Genomic DNA, 21,448 nt, shown 5'->3' with positions numbered 1-21,448 from the left:
CGACAGTTGGTTTGAATATCAGGAAAGAAAACTAATAGGATTGTTAGACGTATATATTTGCTATTTTAAAATTTTGTAAATTATTTTTGATTTTTTTAGCAAAATAATAAAATAAACTATTCTTTAATTCGTAACTTATTTAAAAATAATTAAATTCCGACTGCTGCCCACCGGATATGATGCATTACGTAATAACCAATGCTATGCGGATGTGAATGGAGTGTGATCAGAATTCATATAGGAAATGTCAAATTATTTTTTATAACAATAAAATTTTACAGATTTTAAAATAAACAAATTAATTAAGTTATAGGTAACTTTTATTTGCAACCATAAAATATAATAAAAGGTTAAAATTAAAATCTTAATTTTAAGAAGTTTAGAAAAACGATATGTAAAATTATAATATAATGAAACTAACAATTATTATTAGTAATACCGTAATACTAACTATGTACAGTAAAAAAAACTAATAAAATAATGGGTTAAAGAGATAAGAGGTAATTATTTTTTCACATTTATTATAGAAACAGTAATAAAATACTATTATGCCTATAGTAATAATAATCTCGAGTATTTTAATATAGAACGAATAGAGTCTTGCCTCTAAATAATTTTTGAGTATATGAAAATAATAATTTTAAAATATATATGCGGAAATATGCAAAACAGGAAGTACCCAATGGAAGAAAATAAGTACCCAATGAAAGAAAATAGTTAAAATAATTATAAAAAGACAAATTATGAAAATTTTATAAACAGATAAATTAGTAAAAACTATAGTATACATTGGGAGTATGAAATATTGGGAGTAATGAAAATGTATACTGCCAATTTAAAAACATTCATAATTTATGTTCAATTGTGGAACACAGCCACTTACAACTTACACTGTCGTATGTCAAAAATAAAACAACGAAAGACGAAAGCAAAAGTGACGCAATCAAAGGAAGCGTTCAATTTTCAATTTCATATTTTGTAATTTGTTAATTTATATTGTGTTCGTCCTTCGGGGAAGATGAATAATAACATTGGATATAATAATAAAGCATGGGGGAGATCTAATCAGAACTCCTCCAACTTAATGAATCAAAATCAATTACAATCACAACCGACTGGTATAGGAAACATGGTTCCGTTCCCCGGAAATCAACCACTTTTTCAAAATGCTATGGGACTTCAACAGCAGAACCTGGGACTAGGATTACAACAAATACATAATGCAATAACTGCTCCAGGTCCACTCGGCTCTCAAGTTGCTAATAACCCAATTTTCCAACAAGTATCTTACCCAAATAGAGGACTAAACCCTAAAGCTTTCCAGTCGAACATGTCATTGCAAAATAATCAGAATAACGGATCTGGAAGACAAAGAGTTTTCACTGGTAAGGTCACTCAGATGCACGATAACTTCGGTTTAGTTGATGAAGAAGTTGTTTTTCAAATGAATGTGTGTGTTATGGGCTCACGTCCTACTGTTGGAGATCGGGTACTAGTAGAAGCCCAGAATACCCCTAATATGCCTTTTAAGTGGAACGCTACTCGCATACAGGTTATAACAGGTATTTATATATTTCGTAACATGTATGCCAATTGAGTTTTTAACACATTCAAGACTAATGGTTTTCCCTGTTTGGCTTACTAAATGATGTATCCAATGTAGAATATATGGCAAACAACAAAATTCTATTTAAAATCTCCAACTAGTAAGGATAAAGTCAGTGTGTATTTTAGTTCATTTTTGCACCAGCATATATATGTGTGTGTAGCTATAGTCTGGAAAATGAGTTCCTATCAAAAGGTTATTCGTATTCCTTTAAAAATAACAAAAATAAAAAATCTAGGCACTTCAAAGATATATTGGAAACAAGCTCTGTACAATTTACTTTATGTGGGAAACTGATTAAGGCTTACCAGGGTTTTATCATTGTTTCCTTCGTCAGAGAATAAAAACAATTAAATTTGATAATGTTAGATTACCAGATAATTTCTTGCAATGTTAGTGTAGAAAAAAATCTGTAAAAGAATAGAAATACCTGAAAAGTAAGTTTTTATGCAACAAAAATGAGTTAGTATATGATGTATAGCAATATAAACATAATAATAATACCAAATTGTGTGTCAAAAAACATGTGGGAGATACTCCAGTATATCAAATCAGCTAGGGCTCCATAACATAGAAAAAGTCCCTTCAGAGAGCAATCCTTTTGATACTGCAATGCAAACAAGTCACACAAGTCCACTGTCCTTTATGTAACAAATATTAATGTTTCATGAAGCAAAAGCATTGTAAGGAATTATGAAGAGCAAATAAAATAAAATGTTTATGTAATTATAAGTAATAACAAAATTTAAAGAGAATGAAACATGAAAGAAGTATGAAGAAAATTGTATCAAAATACTTATTTTGAATATAATTTGTTTTAAAAATATTGTATAAATGCATCAAATAGTGCATTTTAGTTGTAAAACCCTTAGTTAAAGATGTCATCTACAGTCTCGCACCAGTAAGAGTACACCTAGCTTAGGTTATTAAGTACCCTAAAAAAAATTTTAATTCTTATAAAATGAGAAATATCTGAGTAATTGAATAGTTATTGACAATTCTCATGAAATTGTCATAATAGTCTGGGATCCCAGGACCATTTTCACCCTTTATTACTAACATGCTAATTTTTCATAAGCAGTTTCATTTTGACAAGACGCCCAACTTTGACCCTTATAACAATTTACGTTTGTGGTAGCTAAAAGTGGTAGCAGGGATGAAATATGTTGATTTAATGACTCACAACAATTTATTACTAACAGGTTTTTTTTGTTAATTCTCAAGATAATTATCCAAATTATCTGAAAAAATATTTGTCCTATAAAATGCAAGGTTTTATCAAATAGTCCCCCGTTTCCAACATGATTAGTTAATATTTATATAATTTAACAGAAAACAACTCAGGTGATTGGTAAATCGGAAATGGGGAATCTTTGATAAAACCTTTTGCATTTTGTAGGACAAATACTTTTATTATCTTAGAAGAAACAAGAAAAAACCCTTAGTAGTAAATTTTTGAGAATCATCAAATTAAAATATTTCATCCCTGCTACCCTTGTTAGCTACCACAAATGTAAATTGTTTTATCGACAAAATTAGCTTGTTATTAATAAATGGTGAAAATGGGCCTTGGATCCCTGACTATAAAGCGTACTGAATACTGAAATTATGCAAATTTTGAATTCAGTCTCTTTCTGTTTTTGAAAATAAATGTCATAAAGCACAAAAATATTTGAGGCATCATCCATAAATAATGAAGTTCGTTTCAATACAGTATACACTCATTAAAAATGTATCAGCAATAAGTACCAGAAAATATTTTGTAAGTTGAAAAAATGTGAGCAGAGGTATCAGTAAGTTGCTGACAAATTTCTGTTCAGAAATCAGCATCTTATATCTGGAAGTGGGTCCTTGCTTTTGATTTTTATGGAAATATTCACATGGGGGATAAATGTCATCTGGCAAATGCAATGGGTGGTGGATAAATTTATAACATAATCAATATAGTTTATAATGTCTATTTCATCCCAAAAAGCAGATGCCTTAAGGTGGTCTTAGCCTTGTCTTGACCTCTTCAGTGGTTTTCACTTTTAGATGTAGATGATTCTGAGCTTCCATGTTCATATCAAGGATTTTGTTGATGATATCTGGGGTAGCGATTCTAGGCCACCTGGTCATTCATCATTATACACACACTACAGCAATGAAGAAATTTAATTTCTCAAAATTCCATACAATTATATATTATTGACCCATACTGAATTGTTTTTAATTTTTAAATACCTAACCAGCAAATGATCTTTTAAGATTAAATACATTTAAATAAAACTAATATTCAAACATGGCTTAATTCACGGTAAGTTACATGACAATATCGCTACATTAGTTCAACTGAAACATCAACATATAGGATGATTTTTAAGACTGTGCTCAGAGAAGGAAATTACCAAAAGAATTCTCTATGTAAAACAAGTAAAACACTACTAGGACTACTGTATCCTAAATGCACAATCAATGTTTTTAAAAGCTTATACAAGATGGTTGTTTTCACATCCCATTGTAATGAGGAAGAATTTATACATGTTTTAATAATATTTTTCTCAAAATCAAACAAAACCATAGTCGTAAATTCAACATAATGCTTTTCAGGTTCCCAATCTAGAAGCTATGGCAACAGTAACTATGTACCCCAATCTGATAGAAGACGAAGAGATGGTAAGGGCAGAGACAGATCTAGAGATAGAGACAGAGACGACGACGAAGTCGATAGAAAGAGGAGGAGGGAGGATAGGGTAAGAGAAAGGGAAAGAGATGACAGGAAATCTCCCTTGAGGAAACGATCCAAGTCCCGCTCAAGATCCCCGAAAGGTGTAAGAAGGAGGCCAAGGATTATTCCTAGATATATGGTTCAGATCCCTAAAATCAATTTGGATTTGTGAGTAATATATATTTGTTTTTTATATCAGTCCAATTAGCAAGTAAGGCTGCAGGGACCATCGGCAGCCCTGTAGTCACACTTCTTTACTTGTCATTTTGTATGTTGATAATATACATGATTTTAAACATTTTGTTTAATTATAAGACCACACCCAGTATATAATTGACTGGATAATGTTTTTAAAATATATAGAATAATAATTTAAAATCCTAATTACAGGGATAGTGGTGATGTTCTTGAAATTAAAAGAAGATATAAGAACATGTACATCCCTTCAGATTTCTTCTTCACCAGCATAAAGTGGGTTGATTCCTTTCCTGCCGACAAACCATTCGCTATTAACAAACCTTGCTCATTCCATGTGATGCACAAAGATGTGGAACCAATCATTGAAAATGGTTCCTCAGATCCACCAGATGCCGACTATCTCTTCTCTGCAAAAGTCATGCTGATGAGCACCCCCGGACTGGAGGAAATCTACCATAGGTGCTGTGCTCTCGCTGAGGATAAAGACAATGACGAGAAAGACTATGTACACCCTACCAGACTGATCGACTTCTTGATCGGCCTCAGGGGAAAGAATGAAACTATGGCTATAGGAGGTGCTTGGAGTCCGTCCCTAGATGGTGAGAACCCGAAAGAGGATCCCACTGTGTTGATCAGAACTGCTATAAGGACTTGTAAAAGTCTGACAGGTATCGACCTGTCTAATTGTACCCAATGGTAAGTCGTTGATTGTTTTCTTTTGTTAATTGGATTCTTAGGATCTTGATTTTGTAAAAGGAATCTGGATTTTTAAGATATACTGGTTTTATTTCCTTTTTTATACCAATAGTTTGTTTTAATTTTTTTAACTTATTAATAATTAACCAAAAAACAATAACACAATTGCAAACAATGGAAGATACATTGTTTTCCGGGTTTATAGATCGTGGTCTGGTATTATTTCTTTCTGGTTGTGGCTTGAAACATCACAGATAAAAAGTGAGGATAAAGTAATTTCAGACTGTGGAATATAGGCCTGGAAAACAATGTATTATTACAAAATTAAGTCGTAAAAAGCTGATACACCTTCATTTGTATTTATTTTTACAAATAAAAAAAAACATACATATCTGTATTCTTTATAAAATAAGTCGTAGAAATCAAATTTTTCCACATTTTGTTGTCTATTGTTCACTATGTGAGAGTAACATAGGGCCATATTCTTCATTTTCTTGTTCCTTTCGATGAGCAATTTTGCTGATTTATTGACTGATTGATACCTCTATGAAAGATTGTCACTCCAACTTTTTTCAGTTTTTTGCATTATCTCTTTTTGGCGTTCTATCTCCTGCTATTTTAACGACTGTGGCATCATCTATATTAAATTTTTTCTGTCTATTTGTTTATACACTGTATATTACATTGTCTTCTGAATTTTTCACTTCTTGTAATTCTTCTCAATATTCCAATCTCTGCCTTTGTCTGATTAACAAGTTTGATTTTCTGATGCATACATTATTGGTTTGATACTGGCGTTTTAAATTCTTTATCTGTTGTTTTCACTATATAGTGTTAAGGCATCCTACTTAACGCTAGTATCAGTTCTCTCTACAGGTATTCATATATGGAATAGGTTCTAGCTTGTCATGTTGACCAGTAGACAAATTGGACATTTGTGATCTAGTAAAGATAGACCTAGATGATCTAGACTTTATTTTTATTGATATTGATATTGTACTTAAACCTATTATAGCGCAAAATTTATTAAATGTGTTTTAAGTGTGTTTTTCGTCAAAAATTAGATAATTTTAACATAAACTAACCATTTTTCAGTTTATTTTTGCATAATTCATGAATTTATTCAAAATAAATTGAAAGTAGTAGTTATTTTAATCCTTTTTTGAAAATTAACTTCATACCTTTATATGTATGTACTAGTTATTGGTATATTTTCTTTTTTTATTATTTATTAAATTTTCTCGGGTTTTGGTTTCTCCATATGTATCTTTTTATTTTATTTTCTTTACATTTTTTCTGTTAACAATTAATCCGCATCTGTAAGTTTTCTTTTTTGAGTTTTAAGGAAAATAAAAAATAGAAAATCACCAGGAGAGGACCAGATCTGACCAAACAACTATTAAAACTAATCCAAAAAAATAATAGAATAAAACAGAATTCCTCAAGAATGGAGATCAAGCATCCTAATACATCTCTTCAAAAGGGGTGGCAAATCGGACCGAGAAAATTACAAAGGAATTAATTTATTCAACACAACACTAAAATTAACAACCAAAGTGATAACAAATAAATTTAATGAATTTATAACACTAGCAGAAGAACAACAAGGTTTTAGGTCAGGAAGGTCATGCACCGAGGCTATATTTATAATGAGGCAAGTGCAAGACTAGGACACATAATGCGCTATAGGGAATTTGAGCAGCTCCAGGTAATATTAGAAGGCAAGATTGAAGGTAAAAGGGGCATAGGACGAAAGAAAAAATCTTAGCTACGAAACATCAGAGATTGGACCCACACAAGAGGAAATGAATTAATTGATCAAGCCCATAACAGAGAGAAATTTGTCATATTGATCGCCAACCTCAACAGAGAAGGCACTTAGGAGGAGGAGGAAGTGCAAGACAAATCATTTGAATACAATAAACCGGCATATCTATGTTTTGTGGTCCTTAAGAAGGCATTTGATTGAGTCAAATTAAAGGATATTATCCACTTCTTGTATGCAAGAGAGATACTTCTAGGAATAATCAAAACGATCGAAAATAACAACTACCCAAACAACACAATAAAAGTAAAAGTGGAAGAACTAACTGACCCTATTGCAGCTGGCAATGTGATAAGACAGGGAGATTCCCTGAGTACTCTATTGTTCAACCTGATTATGGATGAAATAATAAAAAAAGTAATAATTAAAAAAATATATACCAAGTGGGAGAAAAACAGCTTAAAATAATCTCCTATGCAGACAACGCAATACTACTCTCTCAGAATGAAGATGATTTACAACATATCCTGCACCAATTTAATACAACCGCCAGAAAATTTAACATGTTAATTTCCCCAAAATAAACAAAATGCATGGTTATAACCGCAAATTTACTAAGATGTCAATTGAAGCTGGAAGGTTAGATAATCGAACAAGTGATGGAGTTTAAATATCTAAGATTCCATTTTCTAGCTACAGAAAGCTCGAAACAGGAGTGGAAGATCAAGTGAATAGAGCAAACAGCGCCGCAGTTGCCTGAACGAAACAATATGGAGAAATAAAAATATCGGGAAAGAAATGAAAGGCAGAATTTACAGTCATCAGTCCAATAATAACATATGCGGCAGAAACACGACCTAACACAGAGAGGACAAAAAGGATGTTAACAGTAGAGATGAACACATTTAGAAAAATTGATGGTAAGACACTATGGGGCAGAGCTAGAAGTACAGATATAAGACGTAGATGCAAGGTGGAGAACATCAAGGACTGGGTAAGAAATAGAAGAGTAGAATGGAACGATCATATAAGCCGAATGACAACAAATAGAGTAGTAAAGACGGCAAGAGACGGTTGGGTTCCCCAATACGAAGACGATTAGTAGGAAGACCACGGAAACGATGGAACGACAACTTACTGGAGGCACATTGAGTCATGTCTACATAAAAAGAAGAAGAGTTTTTGCTTGATTATGGTTTTTGTTAACAAATTTTTGTTTGTCTATTCAGTTTTTGTTTTTTCTTTCTCTGTATTTTTATTTTGATGTTGTTTTTCTGTGGCTAGTTCCCATTTTTGATATTTACTGTGCCACCATTTTCTTTATTGGATATTTTTTTTGGCTTCCTATTAAAATTTTTTTTTCCTTTCCCTTTTTTTATTTCTTTTTGTTAAGTTTTTCTTTAACTAAGCTTTTAGTGTTAGGTTTCTTAATATACTGGTTTACATTTTGATTTTTCTTGAATCATTGTTTCTTATGCTTATTTCTTGGATTAATGTTTTCTTGAGCTGTTTTTCTTTTTTTTTTTTAATTCAATTTTTGTTTGTGCCTGTCTCTTTTTCTTTTTTTTTTAGTGGTTTTTTTTTGTTCTTTGTTTTCGTATTTATTTATTTTCCCTTACCCTTTTTATTTTTTTTACTTGTTTTTGTTTTGTCTTGTTTGTTTCTTGTGTTTTTATTTTCTACATTACAGTTTTTGCCACTGTTTTTTAACAGATTGTTTATGTTTAGTAAGAATTTCCCACCATTTCCTTTTTTCTGTTTCTATATCATTTTTGTTGTTTACATATTTCTATATCTTCTAAATTTATTCTACGCAAATGTGATAATCCCGAGTGGCTACTCCATCAATTGTAAATATCATACTACAGGGTGTTCTGCATTAGTCCTTTTTCGTTCTGTCCTTTGCAAGAACGTGTGGGGTAGTTCACAAAAATGGCGCCCAACGTGGAGCCCCTATTCAAATATGACACATTTTCGTCATATTGGATATTTTGTTGAGTATCGGGATCATGTTCCGTATTTATTTATTTTATTTCTTATTTGTTTTTGTTAATTTGCTTTTTCTGGTATCCTATTTATGAATTTATAAGTTTTTTTAACTTTTCTGTTTTATTTTTTATTTTGTTTATTCATTTGTTTTTCTATATATACTCTTATTATCTTTATCCGTTTCTGAAAGTTCTAAACTTCTTATGTTTTCGTCGTAGTTTTTGTTTGTTTCGTATGACGCTCTTTCCACTTTCAGACTACTTTCAGCAGTCGTTTTAATACTTCAGCCGGTTGCAACTCTAAGATGTGGATAGGATTAGCAATTAAGAAGAACGCGGGGAGTCAGTTCTCCTTTCACCATCACTGAGTTTTTTATCCATATAATCGTGTTATTTTTATGACGCTGATCCATTTGAGGTGTCATCTCATCGGCAAAAGTGAATTGGGACTCCAGATTAGCCTCGTGTGCTCCGCAAAGGATTTCGACTATCTGTTGTTGCAATCATTTGCTCTTGTTCTGTCCATTTGTGGTCATTGTGCTTTATTATCGGTGTCTTAAAAGACTATTTTTACTTTAAAATGGTGAAGAAAGCAGCAACCAGCTTCAGACTCATAAGATACTGGATGAGGTGGCTATCTATATTAATATATCATTTTCTTGACTCTCCTGGGCCATCGTTTTGCTTCTGGACAGCTTACTTTTTTCTTCGGATATCTGATCTAAATACAGCTGGGGTCCTAGACATATGTTGCTGTAGGTTCTATTTTTCCTGTTTGTCTTCAGAAATCACTTGGCTAAACCCTGATTAGATGCTCACTATGTTTTTCGTGATGTATTCTCTGCATCCTGCTTCTGGTGAGGATATTTCTGGTCTTTAGAATTCTTCTTAATGGTTGGTGGTAGACATTTCTGATTTTCCTCATCGCCACCTCCCTCAGTGGTGTGTACTGGAGCTTCGATTAGTCTGTAGCACGCTATTTCTGTTTTTATCAGCTTCTTTCAGTTGGTCTCTGCCGTGGAACACCGTATTGGGACTAGGCCAGCATAACTGGATCTTCTTGGACTGCGATAGAGGACTGGTCTCGAAGATATAGGGTTGTAATTATTTCTTCGAACTAGGGAGACGCCCGAGAATCTGTGACTGTGCTAGATGATATGATCAACAATTACAGATATCTATTGCAATTAATAAGTGAAATATTAGCGACAGGGTTACCTCTTGTGTTTTAGGCCCGGTATTCTCACTTATTACTAAGTAGGGAAAACTATTGTATGTGATTAAAAAGTAGACGGAATCGCAACTCGCTTTAGTCCTGTAAGACGGGCAGAGTCGGAGTCAGACTCTCTGATGTCCAGAAGTAAATTCCTTTTGATTTTGAATTCATATCTTCATACAATGGACAATGGTAGATATGTTTAGCTCAGAAGATGCTCATAAAGATAGTTGTGCGTGTGCGCGAGCGCGTGTGTGTGTGTGTGTGTGTGTGGAGAGATGGCATTAGACAAAGAATCTTTTTGCCACAGAAAATTGTTATAAGGATGTTTCATAAAGACAGTTATATTAGTAATTAAATGGTAATAAATTTAATGTAGAATAAAATAAATTAGAGAAAAATTCTTGCAACATAAATATTGTTAATCTCTCAACAATGCACGTTTTTATATAAAATACTTGCGAGGTAATTTTTGTTGCCTCTATTGGTATTAAAAGGGCAAATAAACTGCTATCTTGTTGATACTATATATTCCATTAGGTATCGTTTCTTGGAGCTGTATTATCGCCGGAGTGAGTCGACTTACAAGGGGAAGACCGTCCCTGCCCGTGTCGAGACCGTCGTACTGTTTCTGCCGGATGTCTGGAGCTGCTTGCCTACCAGGGTGGAGTGGGACGATCTGCAGAACTCATACAAAAAGCAATGCGAACGAATCTTGACGCAACCTGAGACTGCCGCTGTTGACGCTGACGATGGCGCTGGTGCTGCTGAGAGCGGTGGTAGTGGGGATCCTGCTTCCCGAATTGCAGATTCCAGTGGGGATCAGTCGTCGCCAGCTGATGAAAAGGCACCTGAACCGTTCCTTTTTAACTATTTATGTATATTGGTGGCTTATCTTGAGATGACGTTGTTTGGTAGGGCTTTTAAAGATTTCTAGCGGCTAAGAGACTTGGAGGTTGTTATTTATCGAGTTATTGGTGATTGGATTCGCTAATTTTACTATAATTAAAACAACAGAAATAACAAAGATAAAATGTTTCAATAGTAAGTAAGCAGATATCACAATTTTGTGTCGATATTATTTATTTAATGTCACTTTTTGTTAACAATATCTTTTAAAATGTCAATATTAATCACCTTTACAGACATTTAGCACTTTTATGATGTTTTACACCAGGTCTTTTTTGCTTTTTTTCTCATGTATTAGATTAAAAAAAATGTGTTAAACACCAAAAAGTGACTCAAAGAACTTTTCAGTGTTGGTTTTTACATACTTAGATGAAAAATCTTTATTTATGATTTATGCTGGTAGATCATCATAGCCTATACTGTGAACTTGAAATATTGTTTATGTAAATCTGTAAAGGAATCCAGTTCTTTAGTTGCAATTGAACCTAAATGTCAGGTCGTACCTACCTTACAGGGTTAGCAACGACGACCGAGCATAAAGCGTACCTCAATCAGCTATAAATCACGATTTGAAGTCAGTTCACTTTGGTAAGAAGGAAATGGAGGCTCTAAGCAAAGGGTATCAACGCCTTCTGTAATAGTAAGCTCTAAGTACCGAGTATTTTATGGCTTTTCGTCTTGTTTTCTTTTTGAGACGGTATGATAATTTAGTTGTTTACAGCCCATACGCTATGTGACATGATTTGGCAACATGGCGAGCGGCCAAAGGACGTGAGAGTCAATTTACTTACACAAGAAAGGCTCGCTTACAACAAACAATAGTTGTTCATATATATAAAGGTCCGACAAATAATAAAATCATTCGGTTGCATGAAGTGGTGTAGGCTGTGATGGGTCTTAGAACCTATGGGTGAAGGAGTCCAAAATATCTAATATATATTCTCCTTCTTAAAAACTTACATGAAACCAGGTAAATTTACCTAAAGAAAACTTGTCTTCAAGTTTATGATCAGCCTACCACTAAGCTGAAGAATAATAATTACCTCAAAACTTGATTTCGTAGTATAAAACCGTAGGAGGGAGTGTTTGCTCCTCGATGTGTTGTCAAGAATGCAAGTCATATTGTATTTAGCGTTTTCTTGTCAACCATTACTTAAAACATAGCTTTTATGCTATTATCGACCAATCTTTAACAATCTTCAGTTTTAGCGCGAAGATAGACTGACTGCTACGAGGTCAAGGAATAAAAATGTTCGATTTGATTACAATTAGTGCAAAATATACAGCGCTAGTCAAAAGTCCGTCCCCCCTCGTATCTTTTCAACGGTTATACTTATAATAGTGAAATTTGGATGAAGGTAATAAACAAACGTAGGCTTCTTAACTAGTCATACCAAGTGACGTAATAGTGACAGATGACGTTACAGCGCCACTGTGACAGATAGTTTAATTACTTATGGCAAGTGATACCTCGTTTGAAAGGTATTGAAAATACCTATTCAACCATACTAATTTTATTTGAGTTTAAGCTCATTTTGATGTATAAATTAAATAAATACTAAAATTGTAGTTTCGCATTTAATTAATAAATATTAAAACCTCCGCCTCCGGTTACTCGTCAAAGAGTTGACGTTTTTCAATTCTTTAATTGTTTTTACGTCAACATTTACTTTTTTAACAATTAACCAGAGGCGAACGTTAGAATATTTATTAATTAAATGCGAAACTACAATTATTTTAATATACCTATTCAATCATACTAATTTTGTTTGGATTTAAAATGATTTTGACGAATAAATTAAGTAAATACTAAAATTCTAGTTTGGCATTTAATTAATTAAAATTCTAACGTCCGCCTTTGGTTATTTGTCAAAAAGGTGGCGTTTGTCAATTCTCTAGTTGTTTTTAGTTTACAAAATCGTTTATAGCTCAATATTTAGTTTCTGTTTCTGCTTAGTTTAGTTAATTTTAGTCAAGTTGTTTTTAGTTAGTATTTAGTGTAATTATTGTTTAACGAGACAATTTTTTCAAAGGCAGAGTGGTACGTACTGTAGCCGACAAAGTAGCAGCTGTGTTAATAACAGGTGAATGTGGAAATAATTTCTATGTAGCAGAACGTATTTTTAATGAGAGATACCCCGATCGCCCTACATCGAAAGCTTATTTGAGGAAGCTGCTTCAGAAGTTTAAACAAACAGGTAGTGTTCAAGATGTCAAACGTTCTGGTCGACCAATAATTAGTGATGACAAAAAAATTTACATAATTTCAGAAATGTTAGTGAACCCTACTTCTTCTACAGCCCAAGTTGCATCTATCTATGGAATCAGTCAAAAGACAGTACACCGAGTGTTGGCTGAAAACAAATTTCATCCATACAAATTAAAAATTGTGCACCAATTTTCAGATGGTGACCCCGACCGAAACTAGAATTCTGTGAAAATATGTTAAATAAAATTAACCAACAGCCCGATTACATAAAAACAATTTGTTTTAGTGACGAAAGTACTTTTTCTGTCAATGGAAATGTTAACACACACAATGTGAGGTATTGGAGTGACACAAATCCTCACGTCTTCCGTAAAACACATACTCAATTTTCAAAAAAAAAAAAATAATAAATGTTTGGGCAGATATTTTGGGAAACTACATAGTTGGGCCTGTTTTTCTCAATTCTAACCTAACCGGTGAAGTGTATCTGGAGATGTTATAAAATCCAATTGAACCGTTAATACTTGAAATTCTGGAGTGTAATCCAGATGAATTCGGCAACTTGGAAATAACGTTTCAACAAGATGGTGCTTCTGCACACCATTATGGTGCAGTAAGACGTTACCTAGATGAGGAATATCGTGGTAGATGGATTGGACGACGAGGTACGATAGAATGGCCAGCTCGGTCACCGGACCTCACACCATTCGATTTTTTTCTGTGGGCATACTATAAGAACTGGTTGGTAAATATTTATTAATTAAATGAGGAACTACAATTTTAGTATTTATTTAGTTTATTCATCAAAATGAGCTTAAACTCATACAAAATTATGATGACTGAATAGGTATTTTCAATACCTTACAATCGGTATCACTTGCCATAAGGTCCCATTTAAAATTATCTGCCACAGTGGCGCTGTAACGTCATCTGTCACTATTACGTCACCTGTTATGAGTAGTTGAGAAGCCTACGTCCCTCCAAATTTCACTATTATAACAATAACCGTTGAAAAGATACGAGGGGGGAACGGACTTTTGACTAGCACTGTATATATTTTTGTGTGCTTTAGAGATTTATGAGTTTCTAATTTCTGAGTTAACTTTTCTTCTGCAATTTTTGTAAGCATCCTTCTCAATCTAGGATGACGGTTATGAAAACTCACCACACATATCCTCTGTTTACTTAGTTACCGTGGTAAAACCTAGTGGCTACTCCATCACTTGTCTTACTTAATGGGGTTCTTCATGAATCCACTTCTGTTCCCTGTCCGTCACGAGAACTTTTAAGGTGGCTCAGGACTAATATCATTCGTAATAACATAACCTATAAAGATATGGATATCAATAAAATGAAGAGTCCATCAAAAATGTATTTTTAAGAAAAACAAAGTCTTGCACATTAACCGAAAGGATATTCCTTATATTCTCCACTCTAAACTTTAACGATTTTTCACAAGTCAAACAACTAATCATCTTTTTTTCTGTTTAATCAAAAAAATATATAAAGTCAACTAATACTGCTGTGAAAACTATTAAATAGTCTAAACAAATATAGAAAATTGGAGCCATAATCTTAGAAAAATGTAGTAAATACAAAGACATGAATTTAGCAGTCTTAGGTGGTTACTTCCGCCGCAAAATCACGTCATTTCAAAAAGCAAACACTCCTTACTGTAGTTTTATATTCTAAGATTTTTTTAAACAGAAACCAATTTTGACATTTGACAGTCATGTCATGACCTTAGGCAATTTTTTGCGAACACTCAGAATGATTTTTAGTTTTTATAAAGTCACTGAATCAATTTGTCTTTTTATTAGAATTGTGAAAGGTACTACAAGTAAAAATAAAGTTGCAATTTTTTTTAAATGGTAAAATAGAAACCAACCATCAATATTCTAAATAACTGTTATATTACTGTATTTTTTAGCCTTGTAATATGCCCCAAACGCCGTCATCCAAAGCTAGGTAAAGACTCTGAGCTGTGGCTCGAAACGGCCAAAGAACGCAGATGTCTGAACATAGTATAGGTGTGTGACAGGTTGCGAATGGAAACAATTTGACTGGAGATGCGAATGTGTCCGTCGGGTATCTCGTTCGAACATTTTTTTTATATCATTTTTGTTTCTATAGGAAGACGAAGAGAGTTCTGATAAATTGGAACCTACGCATCATTCTCAACTGGATCCAAAGGCTATGGTCGTTAATGATTTAAGGACCGAGCTAACGGCAAGAGGTTTGAGCGCTAAAGGGCTGAAATCGCAATTGGTAGCTAGGTTGATGAAAGCTTTAGCGTCAGAAGCCGAAAAGAGTGAAGCGAAAGAGAAAGAAACTAAAGAAGTCGAATCTGAATCGGAAACTTCCGTAGTAGAAGTTAAAAAAGAGGTAAGCGGTTTTTTAAACCTTCATATAAAGTGAAGGTAAATTTGCGCACCCAAAGGGAAAACTTGGAAAGAGGACCAGTTTTTTTCTTTGTCTTGTAGTTTATCTGCAGCGCCTTAATCTAGAGTGTAGTGTACTTACTTATTATATTATGAGGAAGTTAATTCAATAATTTTTCTTGAATTCCAGGTAGAAGAGAAAAAAATGGACGATAAGGAAAAGGCACTACTGGAAAGACGCCACACGTTACCGGAGCATCCCCAAATAATAGTCCATCCGTCGAAAACGGCCAAATCCGGCAAATTCGAATGTACTACAATGTCCTTGTCGCTCTTGCTAGACTACAGACCCGAGGACTCAAAAGAACATTCGTTTGAAGTATCCCTATTTGCAGAACTGTTCAACGAAATGTTAAGCAGAGATTTCGGTTTTAACATCTATAAATCGCTGTTCGAATTACCTGAAAAGAAGGAGGAGAAGAAAGATAAAAAGGAGAGCGAAGGTAAGGAAGAGAAGAAAGACGAAAAGGCTGAAGTTAAAGAAGGCGGCGACAGTGAGGAGAAAGCAACGAATTTGGAAGAAGCTGGTGATACCGCAGAGAAAAAAGAAGACGACAAAAAGGATAAGACATCAAATGGAGATAAGAAAAAGGAGGAATCTGACGATGATAGTGAAAAAAGGAAGGAACGGGAAAGAAAGAAGAAAGAAAAGATAAAATTGTACACCAAAGACAAACATTTGTTGCTCTCGTTTGTTTATTTTGACCAGACACAATGTGGATATATATTTGACAAGGATGTAGAGGACTTGATATACACGTTAGGCTTGAAACAGTCCAGAGCACAAATCAAAAAAATGATCAGCAAAGTTATCGTCAGAGATTCCTTACATTACAGAAAGTTAACCGATAAACCGAAAAACGCCGAAGATGAATCTGCAGAAGAACCGCCTAAAGAACTAGATTTAGCCGAAATTGCTCAGGGAAATAAGAAGCTACTGCCGGTATTTGGTGCTAAAGAATCGAATGAAAAGGTGTCCAAACGTCGCACGACAGGTGCTCTAGAAACTACAGATGGTAAGTAGTATTTTCAGATTTACTATATTTTACACCAATAAAGCTAAAACAAATAATGCAACTGACTTCTTGCGGAAAACATTTGAAGATGTCAACAATTCAGAGCAAATATGTCAGAGTTTTTATTTTTGTCACTGCCGATTGGTGACTTATCTGTTGCTATTTTGACAACACGGGTCTCCTTCATTCTACTTATGTGGTTATTCCATTCTCTTTTCTATTTTGTATCCATTCATTTATACACTGTACAATGTACATGTTACATTTTCTTCTAACGTCTTCACTTCTCTTTCGATCTCTCAGCGTATTTTCTGTAATTCTTCTCAGTACTCTTATCTCTGGAGTTTCCAGTAGTCTTTGCGTTGTGGCTGTGTCGAGTCTTGTTTCTGAGGCATATGTCATTATTGGTCTTACACTGACTTTACAAATTCTTGACTTCATCTCAGTGTTAATGTGTCTGTTTCGTCGTATAATGTTATTAAGGCATCCTGTCAGTCTATTTGCTTTTTGTACTTGATCTCTCACTTCTTTGTCCAGATTTCTATAGCATAGACAGGGTAATTCCCAGGGATTTTATTTCCATTACTTGTTCAATACTGATGCCATCAATTTCTATTTTACATCTGGTTGGTCCTTTGCTGACTACTATTGTTTTAGTTTTCTGAGATGAGATTGTCATATTAAGAGATCGGCAACCATTCATACAAGATTGGCCCTTTTTGTATTGAAAGTTTTGAATAATAAAATTTTTGTGGTGATACTAACTCAATAAAGGCAAAAATGGAGTTTGGTCTTTTTAATAATCAGGTCCAGATATACACAGGAAGATAAAGTGATTATTACGTTAATAATTCCTGTATTGAATATGTTCGATTTCAAGATTAAAAAAAATTTTTGCAGTCACTTGTAAACCACATGTAATAAATTTAATCTGGAATTGATGTGCATGTCCAGATTTGAAAAATTATTTTAAAGAAGACATTGACAAAATAATACAGCCATCTGTGTGTAATATCGAAAGTAAGGTTTAATAACAGTAGAGGAAGAAGAAAATAGGACAAGGGGACTCATTGAGTCCCATACTATTCAATTTGATCATGGATGGAATTATCAAAAGCGTTAACAAAGGAAGAATATGCAGAATGGGAAACAAAGAAATCAAAATACTCTGTTACGCAGACAACGCAATATTGATAGCCCATGATGAAGATAGTCTGCAAAGAATGTCCATCATCCTAAGATGACAATCTCATCTCAGAAAACTAAAACAAAAGTAGTCAGCAAAGAACCAACCAGATGTAAAATAGGAATTGATGGCATCAGTATTGAACAAGTAATGAAAATAAAATACCTGGGTATTACACTGTCTATGCTATGGAGACCTGGACAAAGAAGTGAGAGATCAAGTACAAAAAGCGAATATACTGGTAGGGTGCCTTAATAACACTATATGGAGAAACAGACACATTAACACTGAGATGAAGTCAAGAATTTGTAAAGTCAGTGTAAGACCAAAATGACATATGCCTCAGAAACAAGACCCGACCCAGTCAGAACGCAAAGGCTACTGGGAACGGCAGAGATGAGAGTACTGAGAAGAATTACAGGAAATACGCTGAGAGATAGAAAGAGTAAGGAAGACAGAAGAAAATATAACGTACAGTGTATAAATGAATGGACACAAAATAGAAAAAAAGGAGGGAATAATCACATAAGCAGAATGGAGGAGACTTGAATCGTCAAAATACGACTGCACAAAAGATGGAGTGACAACCTTCCATAGAGGTATTGATCCGCCAATGAACAATCAGAATTTCTTATAAAGAGGAGGAAGAAGAAGAAAGTTTAATAACAATTTTGATATTTAATGAATTACTTGATTTGTTTGTTATATTTTTGTATTATAATTGAATACCTTGTGTTTTTGTAGGTTTTGTGAAGTTCAGAGGTTCTGTCGTAGATGTAGGTAAACTGTTGAACCAACTGGAAAGAAGTGAACAAGTGAGAGTCGACACAGAAGCAAGAATGATTGATTTAAAAAATGAAAATCAAAAGCTTACCGAAAAATACCATAAGTCCAATTCCACTATTAAGCAACTCACGTCAGAACTGCGCGAAAACAAAGATAAACTGCGCAACGCCAACGATGTCCTCAGCAAGACCAATGTAAGTACTCACAATTTTTTTTGTTTTCTGTAATATTTCTCCTCTATTTCTTTTCACTCTTTCCCAATTATTTTTTTACATTTTATTTTATCCAGGTGCTTCTATTACTCATATTTTCCCACTTTCATTCATATTTGTATTTCGTGTCACAACCACTGTAGAGGATCCCAGTGGCTTTTAATATATTTATCTTTACTATTTTTCTTATCTGTTATAGTAATCATTAATAAATTCCTTTCAGACCCATTCGAAATTGTATTATCAAACGTTGCTCGACATCAAGGACAAAATAGATCCCATTCTAAGAACCTCGCACAAAGAGGAAACAAAGAAAGAACGAGACGAGAAGGACCGAGACAGAAAACAAGACGACGGAAAATCTAGGTGGGAGAAGGATAAGGATCATGCGCATAGCAAAAAGGAGGAAAAAGAGGAGGTAAAGAAGGAAAAGGAAAAAGAAAAGGAGAGCGAAAAGGAAAAGGAGGACGGTGATGTGGAAATGGTTGAAGCTAAGAAGGAAAAAGACTAAAAACTTGGTTTGTTATTTTATGATTAATTTTAATATGTATAATTTTTCAATTTATTGTGACATTTTGGGTTAAAAAACAATAAAATATCATTTAATCAAAATGTTGTTTTATTTATTTGACTTTTTCGTATAAAATCTATTATTTACCTTTAAAAAACAAAAAAAAAGGGCAGAGATGAAAGAAGGGCCTCTGCACAAAACATGAAGGGAAATCTAAGTGGGGGGAGAAAACAATCACGCAAGGGTAACCGCAATGAGGAGATTATTGAAAAGGGTAAGGAAAGGTTTGTTGTATCCTAAATATATAACATTTTTCAATTTACACACAACGCAAAAGTCTAGGGATATTTTTATAAATGGACGTATTTTGTTTATCTGTAATCAAATTAAAAAAAGTAATACAAAATTTGTAGTTTAAATTGTTGTTTAATATGTCAAAAACCATAAATTGCAAAAAAAAACAGAAAATTGGAACAAAAAAAATATATTGCAAATCACCTTTGTTTCACAAACCACCATAAAATGTCAAAAATACGAAATATATATATATATATATATATATATATATATATATATATATATATATATATATATATATAAATACGAAATACAAACTTAAAATAAAGTATGGTCACCACATTGGTTTATCACAGCTCTACACCTACTGTTCATGTTCCGAATCACATTGTTAATGTCTGCTTGAGGTAGTTGTGTCCATTGTTCTCTCAGAAGCTCTTTTAATTGAAACTCATTGTAGATATTGGCCATATGTGGAGTAATTCTTCGTTGGAGTATGTCCCATAAATGCTCAATGGGATTCAAGTCCGGTGATTGTGCTGGCCACGGCAATATTTCAATACCCTCGTTATCCAACCAGTTTGTTACAATATGCGCAACATGTGGTCGAGCGTTATCATGCAAAAAGTAAAAATTTTCTCCCAACAGCAGCAGCAAACGGGTGCAGTCAGTTTTTGCGTCAATCATGATTCCGCCCCATACCATTAATGTACCACCTCTGTATGCATACACTTCTTGAAGTTGTCGTAATCGTTCTCCATTTCCGGGTCCTCTCCAAACTCTTGTCCGACGAGAATCTGGATGAAATCCATATCTAGACTCGTCACTAAACAAAACTGTGGCCCAGTCATTGTCAGTCCAATTCTGAAACTCTTGACACCAGGTTAATCTTGCAGCGCGATTGCCTCTAGACGGAGGTGAACATCTCAGTGGTCGCCGACAGCGAAGATTGTCTTCATGGAGACGATTCCTCACAGTACTGCTGCTAATTGTTACATTATGTGCAAGCTGTAATTCCTTAACCAACTCGGGCACTGTGATTGTTGGCTGCCTTCTAGCATTTAAAATTAAATATCGGTCTTGAGCGACGGTTGTAGAGCGACCACGTCCTGGATGTTGCTCGGCTGGACTCCCAGTGGCTCTAAACCGACGCCACAAACGACTTACGACGCTTTGGGAGACACCCAGCTGGTCAGCAACTTGAGTTTGTCTCATACCAGCTTGAAGAAGGCCTACGGCTCTATTCATCTCGTCCAACGTTAAATGTTGTTGCATGGTAAAAAGACAATATCTTTAACTCATCTATTAAGCAAGAATTGTATAAAGTGACTAAAATTAAAATAAACAAAACATAAAAATGTCGATTTTTTTGTCCCTTATAAAAAACATTCTAAAACACGTATTGCTATCAGTTTTACAATTTTTTTTCATAAGAAGTGAGTGTCTGTATCAACAATTATAGTACAAGCAAATTTATATGTTCATGTAATTTCTGTCATTGGTATTGTCAAATTATTAAAATATCCTTGGACTTTTGCGTTGTGTGTATTTAGATATTTCATCTTAAACCAAAGAAAAGGCATTTTATTTTACTTCTTACAAAATCCTTTATTTACCTTTTAAAAACTTTCAAAAAATGAAGTCAAAGAATGGAAAAAGCGTTATGCGTTAGTCTTTGCACACTAGTGTAAAGTGGGTTGCATAA

General features: G+C 33.8%; 1 protein-coding gene across 2 annotated transcripts; it reads left to right on the top strand.

Moving 5' to 3' along the window:
- Window positions 1–904: 904 nt before the first annotated feature.
- Window positions 905–19,547, top strand: LOC140444175 (cell division cycle and apoptosis regulator protein 1-like). 2 transcript variants are annotated; one of them, XM_072535884.1, is made up of 8 exons: window positions 905–1,385; window positions 4,196–4,481; window positions 4,704–5,207; window positions 10,717–11,023; window positions 15,428–15,679; window positions 15,866–16,751; window positions 18,682–18,917; window positions 19,159–19,547. In XM_072535884.1, exons 1-8 carry the CDS (start codon window positions 1,019–1,021, stop codon window positions 19,444–19,446), a joined length of 3,126 nt encoding a protein of 1,041 aa, XP_072391985.1. In that variant the 5' UTR covers window positions 905–1,018; the 3' UTR covers window positions 19,447–19,547. The 2 variants fall into 2 exon arrangements, with proteins under 2 accessions (XP_072391985.1, XP_072391987.1); XM_072535886.1 differs by lacking the exon at window positions 905–1,385 and adding an exon at window positions 1,392–1,562.
- Window positions 19,548–21,448: the final 1,901 nt, after the last annotated feature.

Source organism: Diabrotica undecimpunctata, chromosome 6, assembly GCF_040954645.1.
Source record: "Diabrotica undecimpunctata isolate CICGRU chromosome 6, icDiaUnde3, whole genome shotgun sequence".
In the NCBI taxonomy this organism is placed as follows: Eukaryota; Metazoa; Arthropoda; class Insecta; order Coleoptera; family Chrysomelidae; genus Diabrotica; species Diabrotica undecimpunctata.
The sequence above is the reverse complement of the archived record's forward strand: the minus strand, read 5'-3'. Positions and strand labels throughout refer to the sequence as shown.

Bases quoted from the DNA above. Each gene is read 5' to 3' on its own strand.
- LOC140444175 (XM_072535884.1), top strand. From the start codon at position 1,019: ATGAATAATAACATTGGATATAATAATAAAGCATGGGGGAGATCTAAT. The intron at 1,386-4,195 runs GTAAGGTCACTC...AATGCTTTTCAG, and splicing joins AAGACAAAGAGTTTTCACTG to GTTCCCAATCTAGAAGCTAT. The intron at 11,024-15,427 runs GCACCTGAACCG...TTGTTTCTATAG, and splicing joins CGTCGCCAGCTGATGAAAAG to GAAGACGAAGAGAGTTCTGA.